The sequence below is a fragment of the Haliotis cracherodii genome, unplaced genomic scaffold, assembly GCF_022045235.1.
Source record: "Haliotis cracherodii isolate W230 unplaced genomic scaffold, xgHalCrac1.p SCAF_3, whole genome shotgun sequence".
Taxonomy (NCBI): domain Eukaryota; kingdom Metazoa; phylum Mollusca; class Gastropoda; order Lepetellida; family Haliotidae; genus Haliotis; species Haliotis cracherodii.
In genome coordinates this window covers 14,260,908-14,287,012 of record NW_027266286.1, presented here as the reverse complement: position 1 = coordinate 14,287,012, position 26,105 = coordinate 14,260,908, and the positions used below count along the sequence as shown (strand labels likewise).

The following is a 26,105-nucleotide window of genomic DNA, read 5'->3' as shown; positions in this document are numbered from 1 at the left end:
GTGCGGATTTTGACAATCTCCTCGTGTGTAATCCATTAATTAATTTGTGTAATAGAAGCACATCCAAGTGGTCATAATTTATAAGAATCATGATCACTGACAGGTTATCCTAGATACACAGAAACTTCACATTCATGTTATCAAAACATCTGTATAAAGTGTTTACAACATAATAATCAGTCTAGTACGAAGATCCGGGGTAGAATGCCATAAAAGGCGACTATGCTTGTCGTAAGAGGCAACTAACGGGATTGAGTGGTCAGACTCGCTGGCTTGGTTGATGCATGTCGTCGATCCCTATTGCGTGGACCGATGCTCCTGATATCAATCACTGGATTGTCTGGTCCAAACTCGATTATTTACAGACTGTCGTCATATAGATGAGTGCGGCGTTAAACAACAGTCAAACCAAACCTGATTCAAAGCATGAAGTAAACATTACAGCAGAATGCTACCGAGATTACTGATAGTTCCATGTAGCATCACCGTATACTGTGCCAGAGAGCTAATTGATGGCATGACTGGATTTTGTGTCAGATAACAATGTGATGACATGACTATGTGCTGTGGCAGCGAGGTACTGGATGACATGACAATATCAAGTGTCAGGTTTGTCCTTGATGGCATGACTGCATGCATGCTGACTGTAAATGAAAGGATATCACTTTTGTTTACTCCTGTTGAACGTTTATTCTCAATTGTTCATAGATATACTTCGAAATTTGGGACACCGTCGCATTTTCGACGACCAGTGTTGTTGCCGACAGCTGAATATGTGTGTCATCCCTGATTTGCGTCGTGATTTGTATGAAATTCATCGAATCAACACCCTGTTCTTGGGTTCCCTGGTCGACATCTAGTGCGGTCTCGTCCAGCATGGCAATTTCAACAACAACAGCTTTCACATACTCCACGAGTTTCAACATGGCTTCTTCTTTTGAGATTTTGCTGAATTCGTTCAGATTCCAAGTTGGATGAGAAGCCAGTTGCACTGGAGCTGCAGAAGGAGAAACAAGCAGCCGAAAACGAGATGCAAAATCCGGGTTGTTTTCTCTTTGAAGAGTCTCTTCAAACTTTGTTAGGTTAAGTTCACAAATGACAATTTGCGGTTTGTTCAACATGAGTACATGTTTTAGACATCCTGGTATGTTCTTTTTCTGTATGGTTTTATATCCATATGACTCAAGAATCTTTACGTTCTTTTCTTGTAGCATTCCCATTCGCAGAGGGCCCCAGTTAACAGTTTGTCCACTCTGACCATTTTTATTCCGCACATGTGCAAGGCCATCCATAAAACCATTCCCAGCACCGTAGTTTGATTGCCCAGCGTTTCCAAAGACTGATGTTACAGATGAAAACAGCACAAAGTAGTCAAGTGGGAGATGCTCTGTCAGGAGATGCAGGTTCCAGGATCCAGCAACCTTGGGAGAAGAAGCTGTGTGGAACTTCTCTCTTGTCATGTCCAGAAGTAGTCCATCCTCAAGCACAGCAGCCCCAAAGAACACCCCTTTCAATGAGAACATAGGGAAACTAGTCTTCAACTCCGACAATGCTGATTTCAGCGCACTGATATCCTGAACATCAGCTTGCACTGATGTCACACTACATCCATAGTCCTTGGATATCTGTTCAATGTCTGCTTTTTTGTCATCGGTAGGATTACGTCTACTGAGAATTGCAACACATCCTGCTCCTTTGCTAGCCAAATACAAGATGCATTCCCATCCCAATCCAGTCAAACCTCCAACAACAAGATACATTCCAGTCTTATCAAACAGCATATCCTCTGGTATACCGACTTGTTTTGTATGGAGGCTTGCATCACTGTAAATATCCCATTCCTTTGTTTTGAGAAGTTCGGTTATGTCAATTGGTAGAGACTCCGACACTAGAGATGAGTCACACAACGACTTGAAACACAGAAATATTTCATCCACACTTCTGCTGTTGTCCTTAATCCAGCTGTACAGCTTTGGAATATGTGTCTCCATTTCATTGAAGGAAAGAATTTCCAAAGACCTCACAATGGATAATTTCAGTTGTAATCTGTCACATTTCACCATTTTTAAAATGGAGGTTTTCATCATATTTTTGAAGCAGACAATACACTCCAGACAATGCCATTTCCGAACAATCATTTGTGCTAGCTCGGCAGTTATCTGTATTGTAGATATGACCACTGGGCTGCCATGGTGAGATGGCATTTCATCGGGTGTCAACAATACAACTGTCTGTGTTTGTGTGGCCAACAAAAGAACCTTCATTGCCTCAGCATATTTCTTCGTCTGGTGTGTGTACAGTATTGCAGTTTCTTTCATCACTTGATCACATAATCGCCAAATGCAATAAAGTTTCAACATGGATCCTGTTTTATAATTCCTGAGGTCCTTCAAATCCATCACAAATTTCTTGGGGACACAGGTCTTTGGCATGACTAGATGTGGGTAGCAAATAACAGCTGTTATATCTGAATCAGATGTCTCAGTGGTTCCACTCGACTCATAAGTGAGAACTGGATAGGTCATTGGGTTGTCCTCGTTATCATCAACACAGAGTACCTGTTCAGTCAGGAATGGATTGTGAACTGCAATTGAATGGGTAGTGAACCTAACCTCTTTCACTGCCATCTGAGATGCTTCTCTTGAAACTGCGAAGAATGGTTCTGTAATAGTTTCTCTCGTTTTTGAAACTAAAATTGTACCCATACCATTTCTTTGACTTTCTATTCGAACATATGGTGTAGATATTTTTACTGGGTCAAACACCTGTCCATAGAACTGTTTGTTGTTCATCTCGATCTCTGGATAGTTTTGGATTTCTAAAACACTGTTTATAACAGTCTGAAGACAGGTGTCCGAGTCTTCCGTCAGTTTTAGAAGCTTTATGACCATTCTAGGAAATTCTCGTCTGACACATCTAATGAAAGCCTGAATACCTTCATTAATGCAAGCTTGTGCATCATGCCTTTTGTTTGCATTGAGGCGATCAACTGGAGTAGTCTTTGTCATGATAAGGATTGGTATTTTGAGAAATTTCACGGATATGTAGAGGATGAGAGATCTCAGTGGCAGAATTTTATCCTCCAAGTATCTCTCCAGATACATCCCATCTTCAGTTTTCTCAGGCATTGCTTGAAATAGGACAGCCACTGCTGATGCCTGTTGTAGTTCAAGAGGAAAACTGTTCCTGAGTAAAGTGGAAATATCATGAGTTCTCCAGGGCCCTGAGGTGAGTGAGCTGTCACCATCACTAAACATCAAAACATCTTGAAATGTTTTACTGTTACAGACTGGAACAGCATGATCTATGGCCCTGGGCTGAATTTCATAAGCAACGTTTCTGACATTAAAAATCTCCACGCCAATCACCTTCAACGTGAAAGCTGCAATGTGCGCGATGACATATCCCGCCATTGTCAGTAATGACAGTGAAAATGTTGCATGCGCTTCTGTTTCTTGAAGAACCTTAACATGGACGAGCATGTTCTTTGATATTTTCTTCTTTACAACCAAACCTTTCAGAAAAAATGGAAGCATCTCTTTCATGTTTGTTGCCACAGTAACAGCTGCTTGAAACATTCCATCAAGAACAGCAGGGTGAAGAACTGTAAGTTCAATTTCACTTCCTAGCAGTGATCCAATGTCAATCAAAGTGAGACTTTCTTTTTCAGCTACCTGGCTACTTTGAATAACAGACATCATTACCCCATAGCTGAATCCAGCCTTGTCCAACTTCTCATAAATATCTTCCTTTGTCAGTGTGTGCTTACATCTTTCTTTAATTGATAGCACATCAAGTCTGTCTGGTGTGACGTCATCCAGAGTCTGCCTGATCACTGCTTCTGCGTATTCTGTAGTGCCTTTCTTGATAGTAACTGCCATCACACATTTGGGGATATTGTCTGTGTTATCCTTGATTTCAATGTTTGTTGTGTGTCCTGTTGTGTGTAGGTTTAATAGCCTTTTGAAAGACACTGAGATGTTTACTAGCTTGTGTTCATTTAAAGCTATCCTTTTTGCAATGGCAAGTGCAGCCTCGGCATACACGGCACCTGGAAGAATAATTGTTCCTTTCACCTTGTGCTCAAAAACACTTTTAAAACTGTTTGGATCAATAACTAATCTTGCAGATGCAGATTCAACAGTGCCCTTCAGAAACAGATGACCTCCCGAATTCTCTGTTCTACCCATAAGCATTTGGTGTTCAGTGTCAGATACCAATAGAACAGGTTTTCCATTGAAAACATGAGCTGGATAACTTGTTGCCTGCATCTGTTCATCAAAGAAACTGTTCCACCTGATGCTGACTCCAGAGGTATACAGTACACTCAGAGCATTATACATATCAGTGTACTTCGATCCTTTGTGGATAGATGAGACAGTAGTTACATCCAGAGATGTATGCTTGAAAATATCCTGTATGTGGGAATTTAGTACTGGTTTGGGGCCTATTTCCACAAAGATATTGCGTTGGGAATTGTGAGCAGCCTTCATAATGGCATCACAGAACCTGACTGGTTCCCTTATGTTCCTACCCCAGTAGGTAACAGACCTGATGGCTTCTTCATTTAAGCCCGGGTCAACTGATGAAATGAATTCTGTTGCCATCTTTGATGTTTGCAAAGGAAATAACGCTTTGTCCAGCTGGTCTTTAGATGAAGCCATGAAGGGACTGTGGAAAGCTCTTGTAACAGGAAGTTCATAAAACAGGGTGTTACTATCTGAAAAATGCCCCAATTCCTCTTTGACTGACAGAACAGCCCTCTCATCACCACTGATAGTACATGAAACTGGGCTGTAGTGGAGGGCGACAACTACCGGATTGTGATGCTTCCTGCATGCTGTCTTTACTTGTTCAATGTCAACATTTCGGATAAGCATCATCTTTCCACTTGGCGCCATAGCCAGGATCTTTGTCCTCTGGTAGATGACCCTCACTGCTTCATCCAGGGACAGGATTCCAGCAACGTGTGCTGCAGCCACCTCACCCACTGACTGACCAACAACAGCTGCAGGCTTCACCCCCCAGGATTCCCAGAGGTGAGCTAGAGACACCTGACAAGCAAAGATGGCAATAGGACCAAACAAAGGATCTGTCACATCATGATTAGCATGCAGTCTCTTGATTAAAGACCAGTTTACAAAGTGACGGAGACAATCTTCAATTTCCTGCATCTTTGCCAAGAAGCATTTACTGTATTTCAGGTGATCATTGCACATTCCAACCCATGATGTACCCATTCCACAAAATACAAATATGATGCGCCCTTTGTCTCTTTTGGGAGTTTGAGATATGTTTGACAACTGGCTTTCAATTTGTAATTTAAGATCTTTGTAGGTGTCTGCGAAGAACACCTTTCTGAAATCAAAGTGCTCCCTACACACACATGACGTGTATGCCACGGCTTTGAAATGTAACTCCCCATGATGTTTGAAGAACTGTGAAATTGATTTGTGTAATGTATCATAATCAGAGCCTGAAAAGCAAACTGGTAAAATTTCATCTGTTTCGTTACATTCGCCTAAACGTTCCACAGAAAATGATCTCAGAACAGCATGACTGTTGCTACCACCAAACCCAAAGGAATTGATACATGCAATTTTCTTCTCCCGTTTCCAGTCAACATTTTCAACAGGCACCACAAACCGAAACCTGTCAAAGTCAATATCTTCATTGGGCTTGTCGAAGTGTAGGGATGGCACGATGGTGCTGTGTTTCATCATCAGCAGAATTTTGATGAGTCCAGCCACTCCGGCTGCTGCCTCTAGATGGCCGATGTTGGTCTTCACAGAACCAATGTAACGTTGCCGAGGAAACTTCTCAAAGAAGGTTCCCATAGCTGTAGCTTCTACAGGGTCTCCCAGTCTCGTCCCTGTGCCTGTAAAGATGAACAACTGCTTCAGCATTCCTCGTCTGTGCCATGGAACACTCATCTCTTCACATGGCAATTAAAGCTACATTTCTACAAATTGATTGACTATGACTTATGATATGTCATTGCTCCCTTCAAACAAATGTGTAAACTTGTCAAAACCATGTATAAGCAGTATCAACTTTTGATTGGACTCTAACATCTGAAGACATGTCCATTCCTCTTTTGAACTGGATTCCAAAGAGCTATAAAAATGTATACACTCTTTCTATGTAGATTAACCATAAATCTTAATACAATCGAGGAAGGATGTTCTTTATATTCACAGACTCCCAAAAAATTAATCTCAGAAAAGAACCAAATTCAATTATGTTAAAACGTTTTCAACTTTGAAAACCATTATCCCACACATCAAACTTAAGGTTCAGGGCAATTTGTTGAAAATGAAATCAAATGTCATCTGAAGTTTAGTGAGAAAACAATATGTGAAATGCTGGACTTTCTGATTGATAACATCTATGTGAAATCTGGGGGTAAGACATTCAGTCAAGAAGTAAGCATCTACATGGGCATCGATTGTGCTCCACTTCTTGCTGATCTGTTTCTTTATGCATATAAAATGGAAATTCTGCTCGGGTCGACAAATCAAAACAAGGCAGTTTGGCCAAGAAGTTTAACTTAAGCTTCAGTTATATTGATGATCTGATATCGTTCAATAGCTGTCAAATAGCCAATTCCCTTCTGCCGATTTCCCCAGCTGAACAAGAAATGAAAGAGGCCAGTGAAACCACCTCATGTATTTCATACTTAGATCTACATGTATGCTTAAAGATATAAAGTGACAAAGACTGTTCTAATTGTTACGTGGCAGTGTAATTTATTGTTTAACAATGATGTAATTGTATTACATTGTTTTTGTTGAGATTCAGTAGAAGTTCATAGCATTGTGTTTTCACGATGGTTAGCAGTGGTGTGGACGTTACTGTTGATGCTTTTGGAGTGAACTGTAATTTGTAATCTTCTAGAACAGCTAGGTATTTAGACTATATGAGGTAGCAAGAGGATGCTTCTCATCTCACATTATATCAAGACGAGAAGATCATTGTTTTCACCCTGGATATTCTGCCTATTTTGGAAGCATGGCAACTATTGCTGCTAGGTAAATGCTATTCTCGCTGACATTTTTGCTATGCCCACTGCTATTATAGTTTATACTGTCATAGTAATTGTTCTGAGATCCAATTTCGTACTGCCTCTTTTTTATTTGTAAACCTAGCCAATATTATAATATAATTGTTAACAGTATAACATTTCTTTGTGGTTTGTTGGTTTCACACTGAGTTCTTTTGCATATAAGAATTCTGAGCTGTTTCAATTTGGAAGTCGATATGTAACAACATTATGCACAGTATTCTTTGGTGCAAATATTTAATATGAATATGTAAAAGCATGACTAAGTTGCCTTATGATAGAAGTATAACTATCATGGTAGATCATCAGTTATTACGTGAACTTCGATTGAAACCCTCTAAAGTCGATTTAAGCTGTTTTCCTTGGAACATATTTGTGTTATAAACATGATGTAAGATTATGATCTGGTTGAAAGGAAGTTTTTATTCATCAGAAGCCTATGACTGCATAGTTTGTTTGGGGTAAAGAGTACATGACTGACATGTGAGTTTAATTCACGTGCAGACATTTTGTATTAAATCAAGAACGAAACAATATTTGTTCATCTCTTCATCTATTCAATTTCGTTGGCTTCGGTAGAGGACTCAATGCATAGAAACACATACCCCTTGTCCCCCAAAACACATAGATCATGTTGTATGTTTTATGTATGTATCAACACACAATAAGTCTGGAATTTAAGTTTTAGAAGTCAGCAAGCCTGTCATCGGCAAAATCTGTTCGTTGCCGCTACGGTTGTCAGTCGCAGATAAATGTTTCCAAAAATATTGTTACATCATGCTAGTTTATAGATGAGGCGGAGGAGAAATGGTTCTTTGATAGTTTTTGGACCGAATACAGTGGCGTTTATGCCTTAGTACAAAGTCATTTTGTCAGAATGGTATTTTAGCGGACTACATAAGTGTTTTAGCGGCAAGCAGAGTGAGTTTTATGTAAAGAGTAACGTACCTTGGCTGTTGGCCACAGCGGAAGTAAATAAACTCGACGTCCCATTCAGTGTAAGTTAACGAATAGTTAAGACTTAATCAATAGCTACTACTATGTGTACAATCACTTAAATTCGTGCCTTACTATGGTACAAGTGGTTTGATCAGGATATTCTTGTAGATTAGAGTGTTTTGCATTATAAAGTGAATTAGAGAGTTTTCCAACGTTTTACACACATGAAAGTATTCATGTTTCCAATATTGACAAATATGTTTGTGCTGTAGTCGTTTTTGTAAATACATGAATAAGGGTTACAGCATTATTATAGAATAATTGTGATGTTAAGAAATTGGGGGTGGATCTTGGGGGCAGCCCGAGCAAAGGCACATGATGACATCAAACCTGTTACAAATAGACTTCCAACGTGCCTGTTTTAACAAGGGTCCTCAAATTGCGGACTGATTCAAAATGTCATCATCAATACTTGTTTTAGAAAGTAGTCTTTGTTTTAAATATGTAGTCTTTGATTATTCTTAATATTTACTGTTTAAGACATAAGATTAACATAGCATTTTCTTATGAAAATTAAAAAACATCAATATTTGCTATTGCTGCAAATCATTTCAGAGCCATATTTCATGGTTAGTGCATATTATAGCCTACATTAAAAGACATTGTGGTCATCTACAACATCAATGGAGGATTCGGTTTTAGGAAATGTCGTGAACCCACCATGGGCTTCAATATAGTCTACTTCAGTAGGATTGATCCCGTGTCGTGTGTAGATGTCATTGAGCAGTTCCTGCTGTTGTTTCCCTGAAGGTGCTGTGATGGGCGTAACCTGGCGGCCATCTTGATTCAATCCCGTCACAATAGTTCCCCAAATGTTGTCACCATCATTCAAAGCCTGAAATATATAATTATGGGATGGATATTTATGTTTTCCCCTGTCAAATGATACTCTGGTTTCGTGGTTATAGTATGATTCAATTTAGTAAAATCTAAATATTTTTTACATTTGTATACTTATTCTGCATTACTTAACAGCGATGGTCCTGGGGGAAAAAATAAAGTTGTTTTCCTGAAGTCCTTTTTACTGACCACCGCCTCTGTCCTGTCACCCGAGCTCTTAGAAAAACATACTTTTGAGGTTTCTGAAGCTAAAGTGTATGTGTGTTGGAGGTGGGGTGGGGGGAGGGCAAGTCTGTGACGGGTGGGCCTTCAACGTATTAATGCAGGATAAGTATACAAATGTATAAATGTAAAAACTAGGTTTTTCATACATTTTTTACTTATCCTGCATTACTCCTTAATGCATCTGTATCGAACGGTTTGGAGGTGGGTAAACCATCAGAATACAGAAACCTCAATAATTCACAGCTGAAATACGACACCAGTTGGTCGATAAACAGTGAGAGGAAAAGTTCAGAAAAAACGCCATTACGGTAGGGTTGTTCAAATATCAAAACAATTGAACAAAGGATTTAAAGAGAAATTCCCCAAGTAGTATAGACAATGACAGTTCTGGCTCACTTCCACTAGAGCCAGATTCATATACCTATACTGCTACTACAGAGGGAATTTTTTATGTGAAAATGATGATGCGATTCAACGATCGTCATCATTCGTATTAAAAGAAACATCAATATTAATTAATAATGGATAAATTTTACTATAGCCCACGAGGATATTGAAAGGTATAGGAGCAATACAAAAATAAGCCACCACGGCTAAGGTATCTAACGATGTGGCCAAGGATTGGCTAAAGAAACAAGCGATGTGGCAAATATACTTATCTTTATACACATCCTTGGTTTGTATTTCCGTCAACAAAGAATCAGTATCGGTATATAACACCTCGCACCTATCGGCATATTGTTTCTTAAGATCGTTGTAATAAAAGTCATTCATAAAGTGTTTTGACAAGTCAAAAATACTCATACCAACGTACACTGGTCTGTGGAATTTTATGTTACTTTTCTGCATATGCATCCCCGCTAAGTCGATATCAAATGTCTTGCTTCTGTTACAAGCCGGACTGGCTATAAGTTTCCTCAGTCTTTCTTCCTCATTAGACCTGACTAATTTAACATCAACAAGCCTCCTTAGATTCTCCATAGTTTTACCAAATACTGACATTCATGAGCTTAGATAGGTTCTTTTCGAAATTGCTGGTGGCCATCTTTCTTAAATCTGTGTTCAGTCTTATATAGGGTTCCATCCAAGGTCTTTGATCAAACTTTAGAACTCTGTGTATTTTCTTTATTTTCATGCCTATCGATAGATATACTGATGGAAATAAATAAGGGATCGCATTGTGTGTTTGGTCAATGAGTCCAAATGTTGTTGTTTTTAAGTACATGGTCAACATCTCCAAAACGCAGGCTATCACCTATAGAAAGACATGCAGTGCACGTGTTTCAGTAGTTTTGCATGACACAATGGGGTATAAAGTCTTCTACTGTAAGACCGATTTTATTGACATCAACTGCGTGAAACATGCCAAGACAGTACATGTGTTTGAAGGAGAAATGGCAGGCAATCGGGATGGTTAGATCAGGCCAGTCACTGCGAGAAGTTGGAAGACACTTTCAGAAGTCCATCAGTGTCCTCTCATGACTGTGGAACCTCTACAGGCAGACCGGGGATGTTGGCATGAGACGTGGGCGTGAGCGAACAAAGAAAACTACAGCTCGTCAAGATCGTCAGATTCGGCTGATTTGTTTGAGGGATCACTTTAAACCTGCCCCAAAAGTGAATACCGAGTTCAGAGCTGTCACAGTGATCGCACAGTACGTAACAGGCTGCGTTCAGCGGGTCTACAAAGTAGCCGTCCCATGGTAGGAATCAGGATGACTCGAGAACACAAACGGCAAAAGTTACAGTGGGCAAGGCAGCATGGAGCCAGACAGCTGTGTCGTTGGCAATACACCATGTTCACCGATGAGTCTCGTTTCAATATGGACAATGCAGATGGTCAGATACGTGTCGAGACGACGTAATGAACCATACCAAGCATGCACTTTCAAACAGCATGACAGATACGGAGGTGGATCAGTGATGGTCTGGGGTGGAATCACCTACGACAACCATACAGATTTGATTCGTGTGGATTCGTGTGGTGTTCGTTACTGTGACGAAGTGTTACGCCCAGTGGTGCTTCCGTTAGCTAACAGAGTTGGGCAGTTGTTCGAGTTTCAGCAGGACAATGCAAGGCCACATACTGCTCATGTTTCAGCTGATTTTTTTACGCAGAACCAGGTCGCTGTGCTTCCATGGCCGGCTAAAAGTCCAGACGTTAACCTGATAGAACATTTATGGGACCTTCTTGGTCGTCGGGTGCGAGACCGCACCAATCAGCCTCGTAATCTGGACGAGATGTTTGACTGTTTAAGACAAGAGTTGCATAATGTTCCAAGGGCTACAATCCGGGCATTAATTCAGAGACGTTGTCAGGCTGTTGTGAGAGCTTGTGGAGGTCACACATCATACAGAAGATCTGAGATTAAGTCATTATTTACCATGTAGCTTTCATTTGATCAAGTGTTGTATTAAAATCTTATGTCTGCACCATCTATGCGATCCTTCATTTTATTCCATCAGTGTATAACTGGAGATTTCTGTAGTGAACTATATATTTTGTCATATCCGTCAAATTTGCTACGAGTTTTTCTACTTTAGCTAACCTAGTATTACCCATCAAGGAGTGTTGATATTCCGACATCCAATCTTTATTAACCATTAATCTTTCGGGAGGTAGCGGATAACTGTTATGGTCTTTATGTTACTCTGTTGGATATTCCAAGTCAACTTCTAGTATATACCCTTCATCGCAATCTGTGGGGATATCATTCACATTGATATTATGAATATCAACTCACTCAAAACCACCCGTGGGTAGAGTTTGACTCATAGGCCATCCGTACAAATTGTAGGTGTCTAGATATAATATGTGTGTATCGGGTTTACTCGGATCATATCCTTCCACTAATTTATTATTAGCCTTAGAATACCTTTTCGCCATCATGGAAATACCACCTCTTAATCCTTTCTCAACAATATTCGTAAGGATATACATGTTTTCTCAGCAACAAATGCCGTGTTAACTTATCTGTATATTGATTTGTCATTGCAAAGTCATCGGGATTGTTCGCATTAGCTAAATTGTCCAGGGAAGATAACAGAAACTGTACGGAGTCTATGAATCTAAGTCCATTACTTTGTTTTGTTCTAGCTTTCCCATCCATGTCCATATAATGTATAATTTTAGTCAACGAGAATGATATATATTTTTCCATATTATTAGGAATGCATGTTAAACCGCCGCCGGTCTTTGAGATAGCTTGCATGATGAGATGAGAATCATATCCTCTAAGGCTGTGAAAGACAACGGGGATGGGTATTGTTTGAGAATTCTTTTTATATTTTCAAGTTACGCACGTTATGCGCGGCTCGCCTATCATTACCCGTGATATGGCAATGATCTCTTACGGAATCCCCATTGAGTGGTTTATTACAAACATGACAAATCGTTGACTTCTTATAGACCCTCCAATCATCCCTCGTCATACACTGGGTTTTTTGCGAGATAAATTTACCCTGATTATTCTCTCTTCGTTCTTACAACTTTATATCCAAACCCACAAGGGATATGTTTTTGAGCTTTGTATGTAAAACTACATTCAGTATTGTGTTCGGTATTTTCTATAGGTTTGATAAGTGCTACGAAGTCAGGGTAAATTATGTATGGTACTGGCATTTGATTGCAATAATGTTCAAATTTTAATATATTTTTTCCCTCTTTAGGCATATCGATCCCGATAGCAGTCCGTCCGACACCTCTGCAGTCTTCTTTATGTGCTTCTAAAAGATCTTGTCTGTTGTACCCATGCAGGCATCTTTCACAGAAATATTTCTTTCCATCATGTTTTGTTTGATCACATAATAGTCTGCTTAAACACTTTATCCACGTATAATGATATTTACCATCTTTTTCGATTAGAAATGAATTGATTCTTGGAATATGTTCTGGAGCAGAGCTTATCCTGTGTACAACAATTCCTTTAGAAGAATGTCCAAAAACATATATAGGTAAATTAGTTTGCTTTTCCGCCTATCAATTTGTGAGATTGGTGTAGGTTCATCTGTACCATCAAGGTTGAGTCCATCGTTTTGGGAATAGCTCAAAGGTCTATCTGGATTTTTCTTCTGCGGGGAACATGGCAGATCTTATCATCATTCTGAAACAGTCATCGCCTATATTTTTTACATTTATTATGTTGTTTTGGTTTTTTTTATAATACAAGGGTAAATCTATATAAGATCCACCTTTGAAAGGCATATAATTTGCTATATCTAAATATAAAGTATCGATTTTATCCACACCCCAAACCGAACCTCCATTAGTCCAGCATTCTAAAGTTTCTTGTATCCGTTGAATTGATGCATCTAATGATGCGCTTATAGTATCAGATTCGGTTATAACTTCTTGATTGCTCCTGAAATAAGGTTTGGTATATTCGGCATCATTTTTACTCAATGACATTTTAACCGTTAGCTGGTATTTTATACTATTTAAATCATCTAACTCCTCGTTAATTTTGCTCGATACCATGGGCTTAACATCATTAACATCCATGTTGGAATTAATATCCATCTTCCAACCTCTTAGATATTTACCAGGGCTGTTCATTAAAGATTTCCCCTAACCCACTTCCGATGGACCTAGTGGAATGAAACTTGGCATAGGTATTAGTCTTTCTCCACATAGGAACCACCAAGAGTTACACACTTCTCCCATCGTTTTATGCAAGTATGGAGACCTCGCTTGTAAAAGCCTTCATTTTGCATCTCAAACCAGGACTTGACTTCAGAAATCAGTGTTTCATCATCTGTGAAACGTCTTCCCTTCAAAAATGACTTCATGGTTGGAAACAGGTGGAAGTCAGATGGTGCAAGGTCAGGAGAGTAAGGAGGATGTGGAAGGATTTCATAGCCACAGGACCGCGTTTCTGTCTGGGCAACATGAGAGTTGTGTACTGGAGCATTGTCTTGCAAGAGACAGACACCCTTGGTCAGCATGCCACGCCTCTTAAGCTTGATAGCGTCCTGCAATTTCCTCAGCAGTGAAGCACAATAAGCTCCTGTAATTGTGGTACCCTTTGCCAAGAAATCCATCATCACTACCCCGTGCTGGTGCTAAAACACCGTGAGCATGACCTTGCCTGCAGAGGGTTGGACATGTGCCTTCTTTGGGGGTGGTGACTCCACATGCTTCCATTGCATCGACTGAACTTTAGTCTCAGGATCATAGTGATGGACCCATGTTTCATCCTGTGTGATAAGTCTGTCAAAAAATGAGCCTGTTTTTTGGCACATGTCCAAAAGATCCTTTGAGCAATTGACTCGTTCCTGCTTTTGGAAAGGTGTGAGCAACCTAGGAGTCCATCGTGCAGACACCTTATGCATGTTCAAATTGTCATGGATGATTTTTTCCACAAACCCTACACTGATCTTGACATCTTGTGCTAACTGGCGAACAGTTATACGTCGGTCTGCCAAAGTGGCGGTCTCCACTTGATGGATAGTGTCCTCATCAATGGCTGAATGGGGGCAACCAGGAATGGCAGCTGTTTCCACAGATGTCCGACCACACTTGAACTGGCAATGCCAGTGTTTAACAATGTCATATGATGGGGCATCTTCCCCAAAAGTTTCTTTTGGTGTGCAACCTTTCAAATATAAAAACCTGATCACTGCTCGGTATTCTACTGGCTCCATTGTCACACCCTACTCGATCATGGTTTAGGAGAAATCTTTAATGAACACCCCTCGCGTACCAACACCTTTTGTGGGTACAAATCTTAACTCAATGGGTTAATTATTTTTATCAACACCATCTGGTTGATTTTTATCAACATTCAGTAAAGTGATCAATTCAGCTTTTCTCATTCGAGAATAACCTCTCAGCCCACTTTTTTTTGCTTGAGCTTTAAGTTCTCTAACAGTCTGGGGTTTGTTGTATTCCAAACCGAGTAAATCAATCAATTCAGCTTTTCTCATTCGAGAATAACCATGTAGACCACGTTGTTTTGCCAAAGCCCCCAACTCTCTAACAAAAACCATTGTGGTTTAATGGTATATACAAAATGAGTCAAATGTCTAAATGGTTGTATTTCATATACAGTCGTGCCCCGTTTATACGGACTTCAGATATCCGGAAACCTCGGTTCCCGGACGATTTTCATTCAAAACGAAATAATTACTATATAAATTTACCCGTATATCCGGAGATTCAGTTTCCGGAACCGGATGGTCATTTTCATACACAAAACACTGAATTGCACTCAAAATTGTCTCACTTATCCGGACAGTACACTTCCGCTGGTGGTAATATCTTTGATTCGTGAGAAGTCAATTAACCAAGTGACACTGAGTTACGTTTGAGACGAGCTTGTTTATTGTACATGTAATCCCCTTCGATAAATATGGCGTCTGTGGAGGTCAAAGTTGAACTTCATTACGTATTACGAGAACATTACGAGGCATTGTTTTATATCTAGGGATTAAGATTACCTTGTGTATTTTCTCAAAAACTAAGCCAGAAACAGCAATCAGCTGTACACACGTTTTCTTGGAATCGACCGGTGATTCGGTAAAGACACACCCAATGATATAACTTTATAGGATTTTTAATGCAAGGATCGACAACAATTGTATCTGAAACTATTTTTTTTATCAGGAATAATATATTCCATTATTTTCTTAATTATATGCAGCCTTTACTAAACATATTTAAAATAATAATAACCCTAAGCGAAGCAGCTGATCGCTATTCTCGGGTATTATTTTTTACATGGAACCAGTCTGACCAGTCACCGTCAAGGCTCACGCGCACGTGATCGTGTGATCGTGAAAATTTCACGTTGACATAGAATCGTCAAACAAAAACAAATATGACTTTTAACGAGTCAAAGTATGTCATTTATGATATATGTATCCATTCTCTGTCAACTAAAGTTAGTTTCAAGGCGTCAATAGCGGTATTCTGACCGTGGTTGCTGTTAATAACGGTGAGTTGTGCGATCTTCCGATCGCTTCACACACGATTTCGCCGAAATTAATAAAAACAATATGTATAAGGAATTTTGTCATGAGTTGCATAATTGAAGGGAAGTAACTCTTCCAGTAAGAAGCTGGTTTCAGTTATACGGAAATTCGTTTATACGGACGAATTGTGAAATGACGCAAGTGTCCGTATAAACGAGGCACGACTGTATATCTAAACACGTATTCTCCCCAACCTATTCCTCTCGTTGGTGTAATTTCTCTTCCTAGTGTAAATAATCTGATTCCTGACCCTATCAGCGCAGTGTTTCTTACATAAACAATAACGACCTTTGACTCCTATCCCACATACAGAACACGTGTAATTTACATTTCTTTGTCTGATCTAATAAGCATTAGTACCACAGTATATACCGACGCAACACCGGCTGCATTGAATAGCCTTCCCCATTAGTGTAAATCTGCACAGATTCATGGTTATACACCTATCATATCATTTGTCCAGAAGGCAAATTACACCTCCACTGGTTAGCAGTTGAGTCATTACTATGTATGTTGCCAGCTGTTGTAGCTTAAAAATAGACACAGCTGATAAGACTCAGCTCGACAGATCATAGGTTATGCGTAATTGTGTAGCTGAAAACTGCAACTACTGACAACCAAAACATTATAAATGCTATTTCGGGGTCTTTCTGAGCCTCTGATGGTGTATAAAACTGACTTATTGCTGGCCTTGGCATTGGGTCAAGTGTCTTTCCATAAACAAGGAAGTATTCATGCATGGCAGATTTAACATCCTTAAACGTTTAACATCCTCTGTCTGGCCCATTGTGACTTGGCTGTTTCAAGTTGTTCTAATGTTTTATTATGTCTTTTCTGCTCCTGTCCTCTCCTACTAGAAAATAAATAATTACTCCCTGAAAAAGCTAGAGCATTAACAATAACTCCACAGACCATCATCGCAATTGATGCCATGAAGTTTTGAACTGTGTTCAATAATACTATGTTTATAAAATATTCAAATGTTTAATTACTTCGTTGTGTCTTCTGGGATAAGCCCTTGTTTTATTAGCATATCTTTTGTTGCCATTGCTAATCCTATATCAAGAACCATCATACCGATATCATGACCATTAAAATCTTGCTTGGGTAGTGTGGCTTTAGTAATCATTTTAGCTATACAGGCATAGCCAATGGCCAAGCCACTGACCACCACTGAATGATACGTTGCGTTTACCAACATTTTACCGTCTGTAACTGGAGTAGTCATGCTTTTATAACATTACATGAGGGCTTAACTCTTATTGAAACTCATATAATTTTTGAACTTGTGGTGTGTTCTCTTCTCCGGTAAAAAAACAACATACCACCGATAAAGCAACAACCCCTAGTACATAGGGAGCCCAAGTTTTAATCGGGCTATGTTCAGTATTGTAGTCCTTTGCCTTCCTCGCTAGTGCACCCTTCCTACCAGCTGCGACTTTTTGAGGATTCTTAGTCACTCTGACTTGTGGTGCAATCGGTGTTTGTTGTGTTTCCACAATCGCTTGTGTTTCCTCATTCGCTTGCGGTATTTCCATCTCCATTATTAATGAGTGGGCACGTATGTTTAAATTGACAATATCTAGCCGTTATTAAAGCTGTGGTAAGTGGTGCTAAGAACATTCTGTATCTATGATAAAACTCACAGCTTACTGCGCCTATAGTGTGTTCGATGAATGGGTCTTTCTCGAGAGATTTGTATAAATACATGCGATTTTCTGTTGGGATAGGAAGAAACGTACTAGCAACCACTGTGTATAGTTGTAACATAGCCATAGTGGTATAATTTTCCCCAAAATATTGGGAACATTTTCCACCAGCTACCAAAGCCGTGAGTATTTCTCTTATGTTTATCTGTATGTTGATCTATATGTTGATGAGGCTCATCTTTGAACATTTGTTCGATAAGTTCATCGCATTCCATAATGCAATACCTAAGGATATATTTAAGTCTAACATAATGAAATATTGCATATCCAATGCAGCCAGAAATAATAAACTGACGTAAAAGAATGAGGATTTCAAACCACATTATTACACAATAATTGCTAATGTTCAATTTATCATATTTTTGCTATATTTTTTGCGAAATTTTGCTTTATTTGCTAAATTTTGCTATTTTTGCTATAATTTTGCTCAGCAGTTGCTATTTTTGCTTTATTTTTGCTATATTTTGCTATATTTTTGCTAAGCAATTGCTTAAGCAGCTGGCTGATCGGTTTTTATGAGTTTACATTGCTTCGTTTCCGCTAACAGTTTTCTGACTTTATCTCATTCGAGCTTGGTAGAAATAATATCATTTTCGCGTAGACATTCCTCAAATGAATCTCGGTTCTTTGCAATGAAACAAGGCAACCAATTTGGTCTGCTCTATGAGATCTTTCAGGACACCAAATGCTACGCTCCATATGCCAACCGGCGAATGCCAAATATGAAAGCATTTCTTTCTTTTTGGTAAGTTCTTTACATGCACTGCAGTCATCTATTATGAAAAGGGTTGATTTTCCTTTGATTTGTTTTTGACATACTCGTAAACAGTCTTTTAAACGATCGCCCGGATCAACTTTGTACACCCCGGGATCATTCATTACCCAATCTCTTGATAGGTATGTTTTATAAACGTTTATAGTCGGACACAGAAATATAATATGGGCAAAAACATCCCGGTAATTACTTTGTAAAATGTCTAGAATAAAAGCTGTTTTTCCACAACCCGTTTGCTCGCAGATGGAAGCGCACTTTGGTTCTTTAGGTCAAAGATTATTAATAGATCGCTTGCACGAATCTTCCATTCTGTATATTAAGTTGCGTGTCCATAATCACGTACAGTCAAGTCTTGTTAATCCGACACTCATTAATCCGACACTCGTTAATCCGACAATCAGCTTTATCCGACACTAATGATGGGAACCGATTAAATCAGTGTTATTTAGACCCGTAAATCTGACAGTCTTGCACTCCATCTCCGACACACCTAATTTGCAACAATTACCGAAAGCACTCATTAATCAGTCTCGTTAATCCGACACAGTGATCAGCGTACTCCATGGTCATCTGCCCGCATTCACAGCCTGTGTTATGAAGCAAGATGAGTCGGCTGGTAGCTACATATTACAACGGTTGCAGAGATAAACATGCTTAACAATAAACAATTAAAGTTTGAATTAAGAAAACAGGATTAATCACCTGATTAGATCACCTCAGTCTCATCAAAATCAGATACAAGTTCTTGCTATCGCTGAGGACATCCCATTACAGGTGGTCACATCAGAACAACCTTTCATGAACTATGACCGAACAATGAAATAACTAACAGGAAGTTAATGTTAGCCACTTAGAAGGCAGCTTTCTTAGCTTAGCGGGACCAGTTTCAAACTTGCAACTTCCATCCCAGACTATGCTTTTAAAAGTATTTTGAATAAGTCATACTGTGTTGTGTTGAGCTTTAGAAGTTGCATGATCAGACAACATATTCTGTTAACAATGTAACATAACATTATGAATATTTCAATTATATTTTTTTTTATTATTACGTGTTTGTATCGTTATCTATCACGTGGTTGTCCGATTTTCGATCACGCACGTTGATTCTAGTTAATTTCGTTTATCCGAAATACTTGTTAATCCGTCACAATCACATGTAACCAACAATGTCGGATTAACGGGACTTGACTTTACAAATATATGTTTAATTTACCAGCTGCTTCCTGGTGCTTCATTACCTGTATAGTAACACCCTCACAGGCATTTTCTATTCTCTGCCCACTGCTGTGTAGTTGGTCCTCATGTCAAGCCATAGCGCATACTTCGTGGTAAGGAATTCAGCCATTGATACATTCCTGAGAGACAGATCTTTCACGACTGCGTTAACTTCTGGCCTTCGTTTTATAGAAGGGAGTTTTTTATTCTCACCCACTGTTGATATGCTCGCATGCCTTGACTATATAGTTGATTAGGTACGTCCTCGATAGTCAATTCTACTTTTGTAATCTTGGGGTTGTAGAACTTCTCGGTATCTCTTGCAAATGCTTCAGAAAGGTCCTCGAACAACATTAAAATACCCTTCTACGATCTAGCGGGGACGTTTGATTGATATTCCACGTCGTATCTCTTTTGTTCCTGGTAATCTTTCGTTGTAGAAGCACGCGATCGTACAAATTGGCTAAACTTCCGGTATACTGGTTACAAACTTGTCTGGCTAATTCAGGATCTGTTATCACATCATGCTCCATTGAGATATTGTCAATAGAATTGCTAGCATCTTCAGTAGCTTTGATAACTATGTCGTAGTCATTAAAGGTGAGTTCGTATTCTAAACTATCGCCCAGGGATGCTTTAAAATAAAAGGGCATGTGACTATCTAGCAATTCAAAGTTGAGCGGAATATAGAATCGGTTACCTAATGCATCATCAACAGCCTTATCTTCTACGATGGTATTATCGCCAGTAGAAGCACCCACACGCAGTCTAAATGTGTTCTGATTACAAATACCTGGTACTGTAAGTTTTCCCGTTCTTTAGCCGTTCTCCAGAGATCCATGTAACAGAAGTATACATCGCTATCGTCAATATTCAAAACCTCATTACAACTAATTTTAATCGCGATTTTCTTAACAATTGCATGACCTATGTTCTGAATATGCTCCCCGTTAGTGTCAGTAGAAGTCAATCGAATTGTAAATGATAGTCGGGCAGTTCCTGGAACTAACACATCACGAGCTCCGAGATTTGGAAAGCGAACCAGATGTGTTTGATTCTGATCAATGGTACTCGGGTTATTCGTTGTAGTTACAGACTGACGAATTGCTTTGACCACTAATGGATCCCGGAGTCTACGTTGTGGGTTTAACTTGCGTCCGTATTCCCAAGACATTGTTTATATTAAATTATGTAACCTTATGTTTAATAAAAAAATGGATGATATTTATCTAGATAACCCAACTTATACCAGAGACCATATAATAGAGGGACGGCCCTCCCTAACAGTTTATCATAAACCATCAGCGCTACGGTCTTGCATGTAACTGATACATCCAGACACCCTGCTGTTAACCTCTCTGTTAACCGCTGCAGATACGCAGTAGATGTGCAGACATTCACGACTGACCATTCTGGTAACCACGTAAACAATATTATATGATATCCGGGGTAAGAGTTAATTCCCTTAGCCGAGATTTCTCCGACTACGACCAGCGACAATCCAATAAAAGGACGTCTCTTAGCGGATTACAAAGATTTTTTTATGATTTCTCTCATTAGCACATGTCAGTTGGCTGCAAATTATTTGCTGAACATGTGTGTCTTCCGGAACATTTATTTCAATTTACATTCGCCACAGGCATGGACGACTTCATTAACTTGGACGATTTCGTCTTGGACCTAGATATGCCACTTGAAGAATTCCCTCTCTTCGACCAGGGGTTGGTTTCGGATGACTCTTGGTCTAAATAGAATGACAGTGATGTTACTGCTACTAAGCCGTTGGTAATATCTCCCAAAAAGTTTCACTCAAAGAAAAAGATAGGAAATGAAAATATGACGTCTGTCCACAAGCGTAAGTTTTCGAGGGCGTGTGAAGAAAAAGCCGCTCCGATATCAAAAGTATTTTATAATGTATTCTATTTGTTTTAAAAATCAGTTAATATATCTCATTTCATGCTGCAATTGTTAACTATTATAAATAAACAAATATACCAAATCTACTACGAACGCCACAGAAAACTACGATCCGGTAAATTGCACAGGAACTCAGGAAGTGTAAATAAAACTCATCCAGAAGTAGGGAAGACACTTGTAACATATCACCATGTTCCCGATGTTCACAAAATATATCTCCAGATTAACCTCATATCATATAAATAGGTCCAGACTAGATTTACTTGCAAAAATGCATGATCACCGACTGGTGTAAATGCTTTACTATTCTCCAGAAAGAAAATGATGCCATATTAATGTTTTTATTTCATGTAAATTTGCTACTATTTTATGATGCTAATAGTTCCAATGAATTAGAAATACACATTAAACTACGAGCGTTGTTAAATGAATTTTCGATGTGTCCGACAATGGGCTTCGAAAGAATCAAATGTTATTGAACCGAACTCGGTGCCATAGATAAAGATAATTTGGAAGAAAGTTGGAAGCTGGCCTCGGACAGACTCGGAGAAATCTTGGATACCTACTACGATAATTCTATGTCACAAGTACCACCATCCTTTGAGTACAATATAAGGGAATTACGAGGCCCTGACCAAGCAATGCAAACAATGCGGGGAGAACTCATCAATAATATAGCCAAGCTATCTGAACTCGACGAGGATATATCTTATGAGAAAACAAAACGTGAAAAGGCGAGTGATGAATTCAGTAGACGCCGAAAAGTTGCAGAAAGATTGCGTTACTTAGAAGATGAAAGATCTGCTTGCCTCGAAGCGGCTTCGAGTAATAGAAAGTCACTTCGTTCACAAATCAGTCGAAGAGTGGATAAAAAAGCATTTAAAAGCATTAGGAGAAGCACTGTGAAAGCTCGCTAGGAAAGCCGCGTCTGCACTTCCCGGTATAATAGGGAGTATTGTTTCCTGGCTCTTGAATTTATTAGCTAAGACCACCACTTGGCTTAGTCAAAACTTGTGGGCACTGATCGAGCAATTGCCGGGCTGTTGTACGTATCCGCAAAAGACTATTTATCCAAATCATGAGTAAACCAGCTGCGACTCCACCTACTACAAGCGCTGTTTTTTAGCTGCAATATGTGGCGGCACTTGTGGTTGTGCGTCTGTAGATGGCTGTGAAACATGTGGTGGCTGTGGCTTGACTATTCCCATTTCACCTGTGTGTGTTTGCGTTATTAATTCGTAATGTAAGTTGATTCCAGATTTAAGTTATGATATGGTATCTTTGTATATTTAATATGTATGTTACACTCCCAGGTATAACAAATGGCCAGTCTATTCAACTGCTTCATACAATCGATAACTCAGCTTGGCTCTCTGTGATGTAACATATTACCCGCGGTGGACCAATATAAGTGCTGTGAGAGGTAATAATGAGATATGGATAAATGGAGACGTGTACATTATATCTGATGGGTATTACAGCGTATGCTCACTCAATGATGAAATGTTTAAGCCTTTTGGAGATGTAGAAAAGGTTGTAATTCTTTACCTGAACTTAGCAGCAACACTTGGATTTTTTAGACAAAAAGTAATGATACGACCCAACAAAACAGAGCATGGAGTTGAATTACCCGATTTAGTTCCCTATACGGAGTTGTGCATCCATCTTGATCAGACCAGTACAACGGATGATATTCAACTTGAAATTCCTTCAACTCTGTTAAGAGCCATTCCAGTCAAAGATGTAAAATATAATAGCGGTAGAACAGAATCTTGCTCATCATTACAATATAAAAAGTTAAAGCGGGGCATTATTTCAGATCTCAAAATTTCTGTATTAGATGTAAAGCATCAACCTGTACATATAGGATACTTGAGTGTAACACTCCATATTATAAATAATGGTTGATTCATCAGGCCCTGGAGCGCATAACCTTAGAAAATGTAATACAATTGCGCTTTCCGATCTTTGAGACACAGAAAGATTCAGCAAACCCGGTACTGATGGCAAGTTTTATGCTTTACATTTACAAGATAATGTATACAAGCGGAAAGAAGTTGTATTCACAGCTACTCTAGGAGATTTAAGTGATGTCAACGTTAGTAGGCTCAATAAAAACACTTCATACAATCTTACTCGCAATGATGATAATAAAAGGACTATGGTCGAAGAAAAAATCGAGTGGCTACTGAATATCGTCATTGCCCCACCATATGTGATGACGGGTAAAGGACATCAATTAACTAAGATAATGAATATTGTGATCGTACTCGGGGCTTATATCCCCTCAAAACGAAAAAGTGTGTTAGTCGCTCCCCTGCCAGAAAACCCAGGTCATATGTTATTGAGTCGTCCAGCATTATAACATGTTAGTTTAAAGTTGGTTACTGAATTCAATGATATAAAACAGAACTTGAGTGCTATACCTGATCTTTCTACACTTATTATTGAAGTCTTGTTTGGGGATGCATCAGTAGATGCCTTTGAGATATTACCAGGTCTATCAATTAAATGGCTCAAGAAACACGAGCGTCAACGTTGTAGTATTATTTATATGGGAGTATCACCCGTTGCAACCCTTGAGGGGGTCCAAATTGATAAAGGTGAAAGCATTTCACTTACTAAGATATTTATGCTGCATAATATACATTTAATAAGTTTGATGTATACTCTCAAAACATTGAAGCAAGATCAATTAAAGACTATCATATGATATGAGTTAATATCCTGTGCTCGATGAAGCATCTGAAAAGATGGATACTGTTGATGGATTTCAATTACATCAAATAGCCGACATAAAACATCGAATAGAGAAGGAGAGGGAGTTGAGACTTGGATTGTATAAAAAGTATCGCAGAGCTGTGAATGCTCTCGACGGAGTTGACACTGCACTTGTAACAGCTGGCATGGGACTCGGTGTAGCCGGTGTTGGTTTATTATCAACTATAATCACCGCGCATATCGTACTTGGTATGGATGTAACAGCTGGAAACTCAGGACTGGCAGGAAAAGTTGCAAAAAAAAAGCATTCAAACATTATGATATTTGAATACTCGCCAAAGCAAAGTTGAACAGCATTGAGGATCATATTTCAAGATATATTTCAGATATCTGAGGAGGAGTTTCGTTTAGTGTTGTCAATTCAATTCAATTCAATTCTTTATTGTATGAAAGGCCACAGGCCCATATACAACGGAGTTACATAACATATTTTATAAAATACAAAGTCAAGGTAACAATTCACTTCGTAACAAAAAAGCATTATGTATGTACAAAGCCAGTTGATGTTGTGTTATAAGATCCTTGCAAGACAGTAATGAAGACAATCTTTTAGCATTAAAATGAGATAGAGACAGACCACTGCGGTAAGTACTTGTCTCTTAGATTTTCGTATATAGGGCAAATAAACATGAAATGGTATTCATCTTCGACAACAATGTCACAAAATGGGCATAATCGTATCGATTTTTCAATAGATGAAAATCTCCCTGTGTTAATTTTTAGATCATTCAGGCCAAGTCTGAAACGAATAAGGGTGTTACGAGAATTCCTGTACCGTAAATTTGATAAATAGGGTTCTGGTTCAAGCAATGACTTGAATTGGCGATAAGTATCATATCTTGAACTTTCATAAATATCTGAATGCCATTTCTGATGAAACATGTCAATGGCACGCATGCGAAAGTACTTAATGAAAGCATTTGCATTACCAATTGTCTGGGACAGCCAAGTGAAACCAAAGCCATATGTAAAAAGCAATGTACGAATACAAGAAGCCCATGTGTTCTTTCCAAGATTGTCGAGGTGTACGAGCATGTTGTAGGCTTTCTTGGCTAAACGGTGTTCAGGCATTATTATTATTTTACACCAATACTTCAAACAACGAGTGTAAGATCCAATGTACAATGGGAATCTTCCGCATTCTCCATAAACCATATTACTTGGTGTTGACATACCAACATTCAAAAACTTTTTACAAGCAAGGAGATGAACCTTTTCAATTGTATAGAACTCTTTACAACCCCATATCTCAGACCCGTATAGTAAAATAGGTTGTATTTGAGAATCAAATAATTTAAAATACATTTTTGGTGAAATAACTCCGAGCTTAGACATAACAAAGTGGACTTGTAACAGAGCTTTCTTTGCTCTGTTTGTGAGATTAATTACTGACTTATTCAGATTCAGTGTATGGGTAAACAATATGCCAAGGTATTTGTATTCATGCACAACATTAATACATGTACCTTTAAAAAACCATTTCTCTCTTGTGGCCACTCGACCACCTCTACGAAATATAACAATATTTGTTTTATCAAGATTAACACTAAGTTTCCATTTATCTGAATATTCCGAAAGTATGTTAAGCTGCGTCTGTAGACCAATAATA

General features: G+C 38.9%; 1 protein-coding gene across 1 annotated transcript in view; it reads right to left on the bottom strand.

Moving 5' to 3' along the window:
- Positions 1 to 588: 588 nt before the first annotated feature.
- LOC139474821 (phthioceranic/hydroxyphthioceranic acid synthase-like) overlaps positions 589 to 26,105 on the bottom strand; it is a 65,152-nt gene continuing 39,635 nt past the window's right edge. Inside the window, exons 5-6 of the mRNA XM_071257952.1 lie at positions 8,723 to 8,897; positions 589 to 5,878 (exon numbers count right to left, since the gene is read on the bottom strand). Of these exons, the coding sequence (XP_071114053.1) occupies positions 672 to 5,878; positions 8,723 to 8,897 (5,382 nt within the window). The 3' untranslated portion in view covers positions 589 to 671. The remainder of the gene's footprint in view (positions 5,879 to 8,722; positions 8,898 to 26,105) is intronic.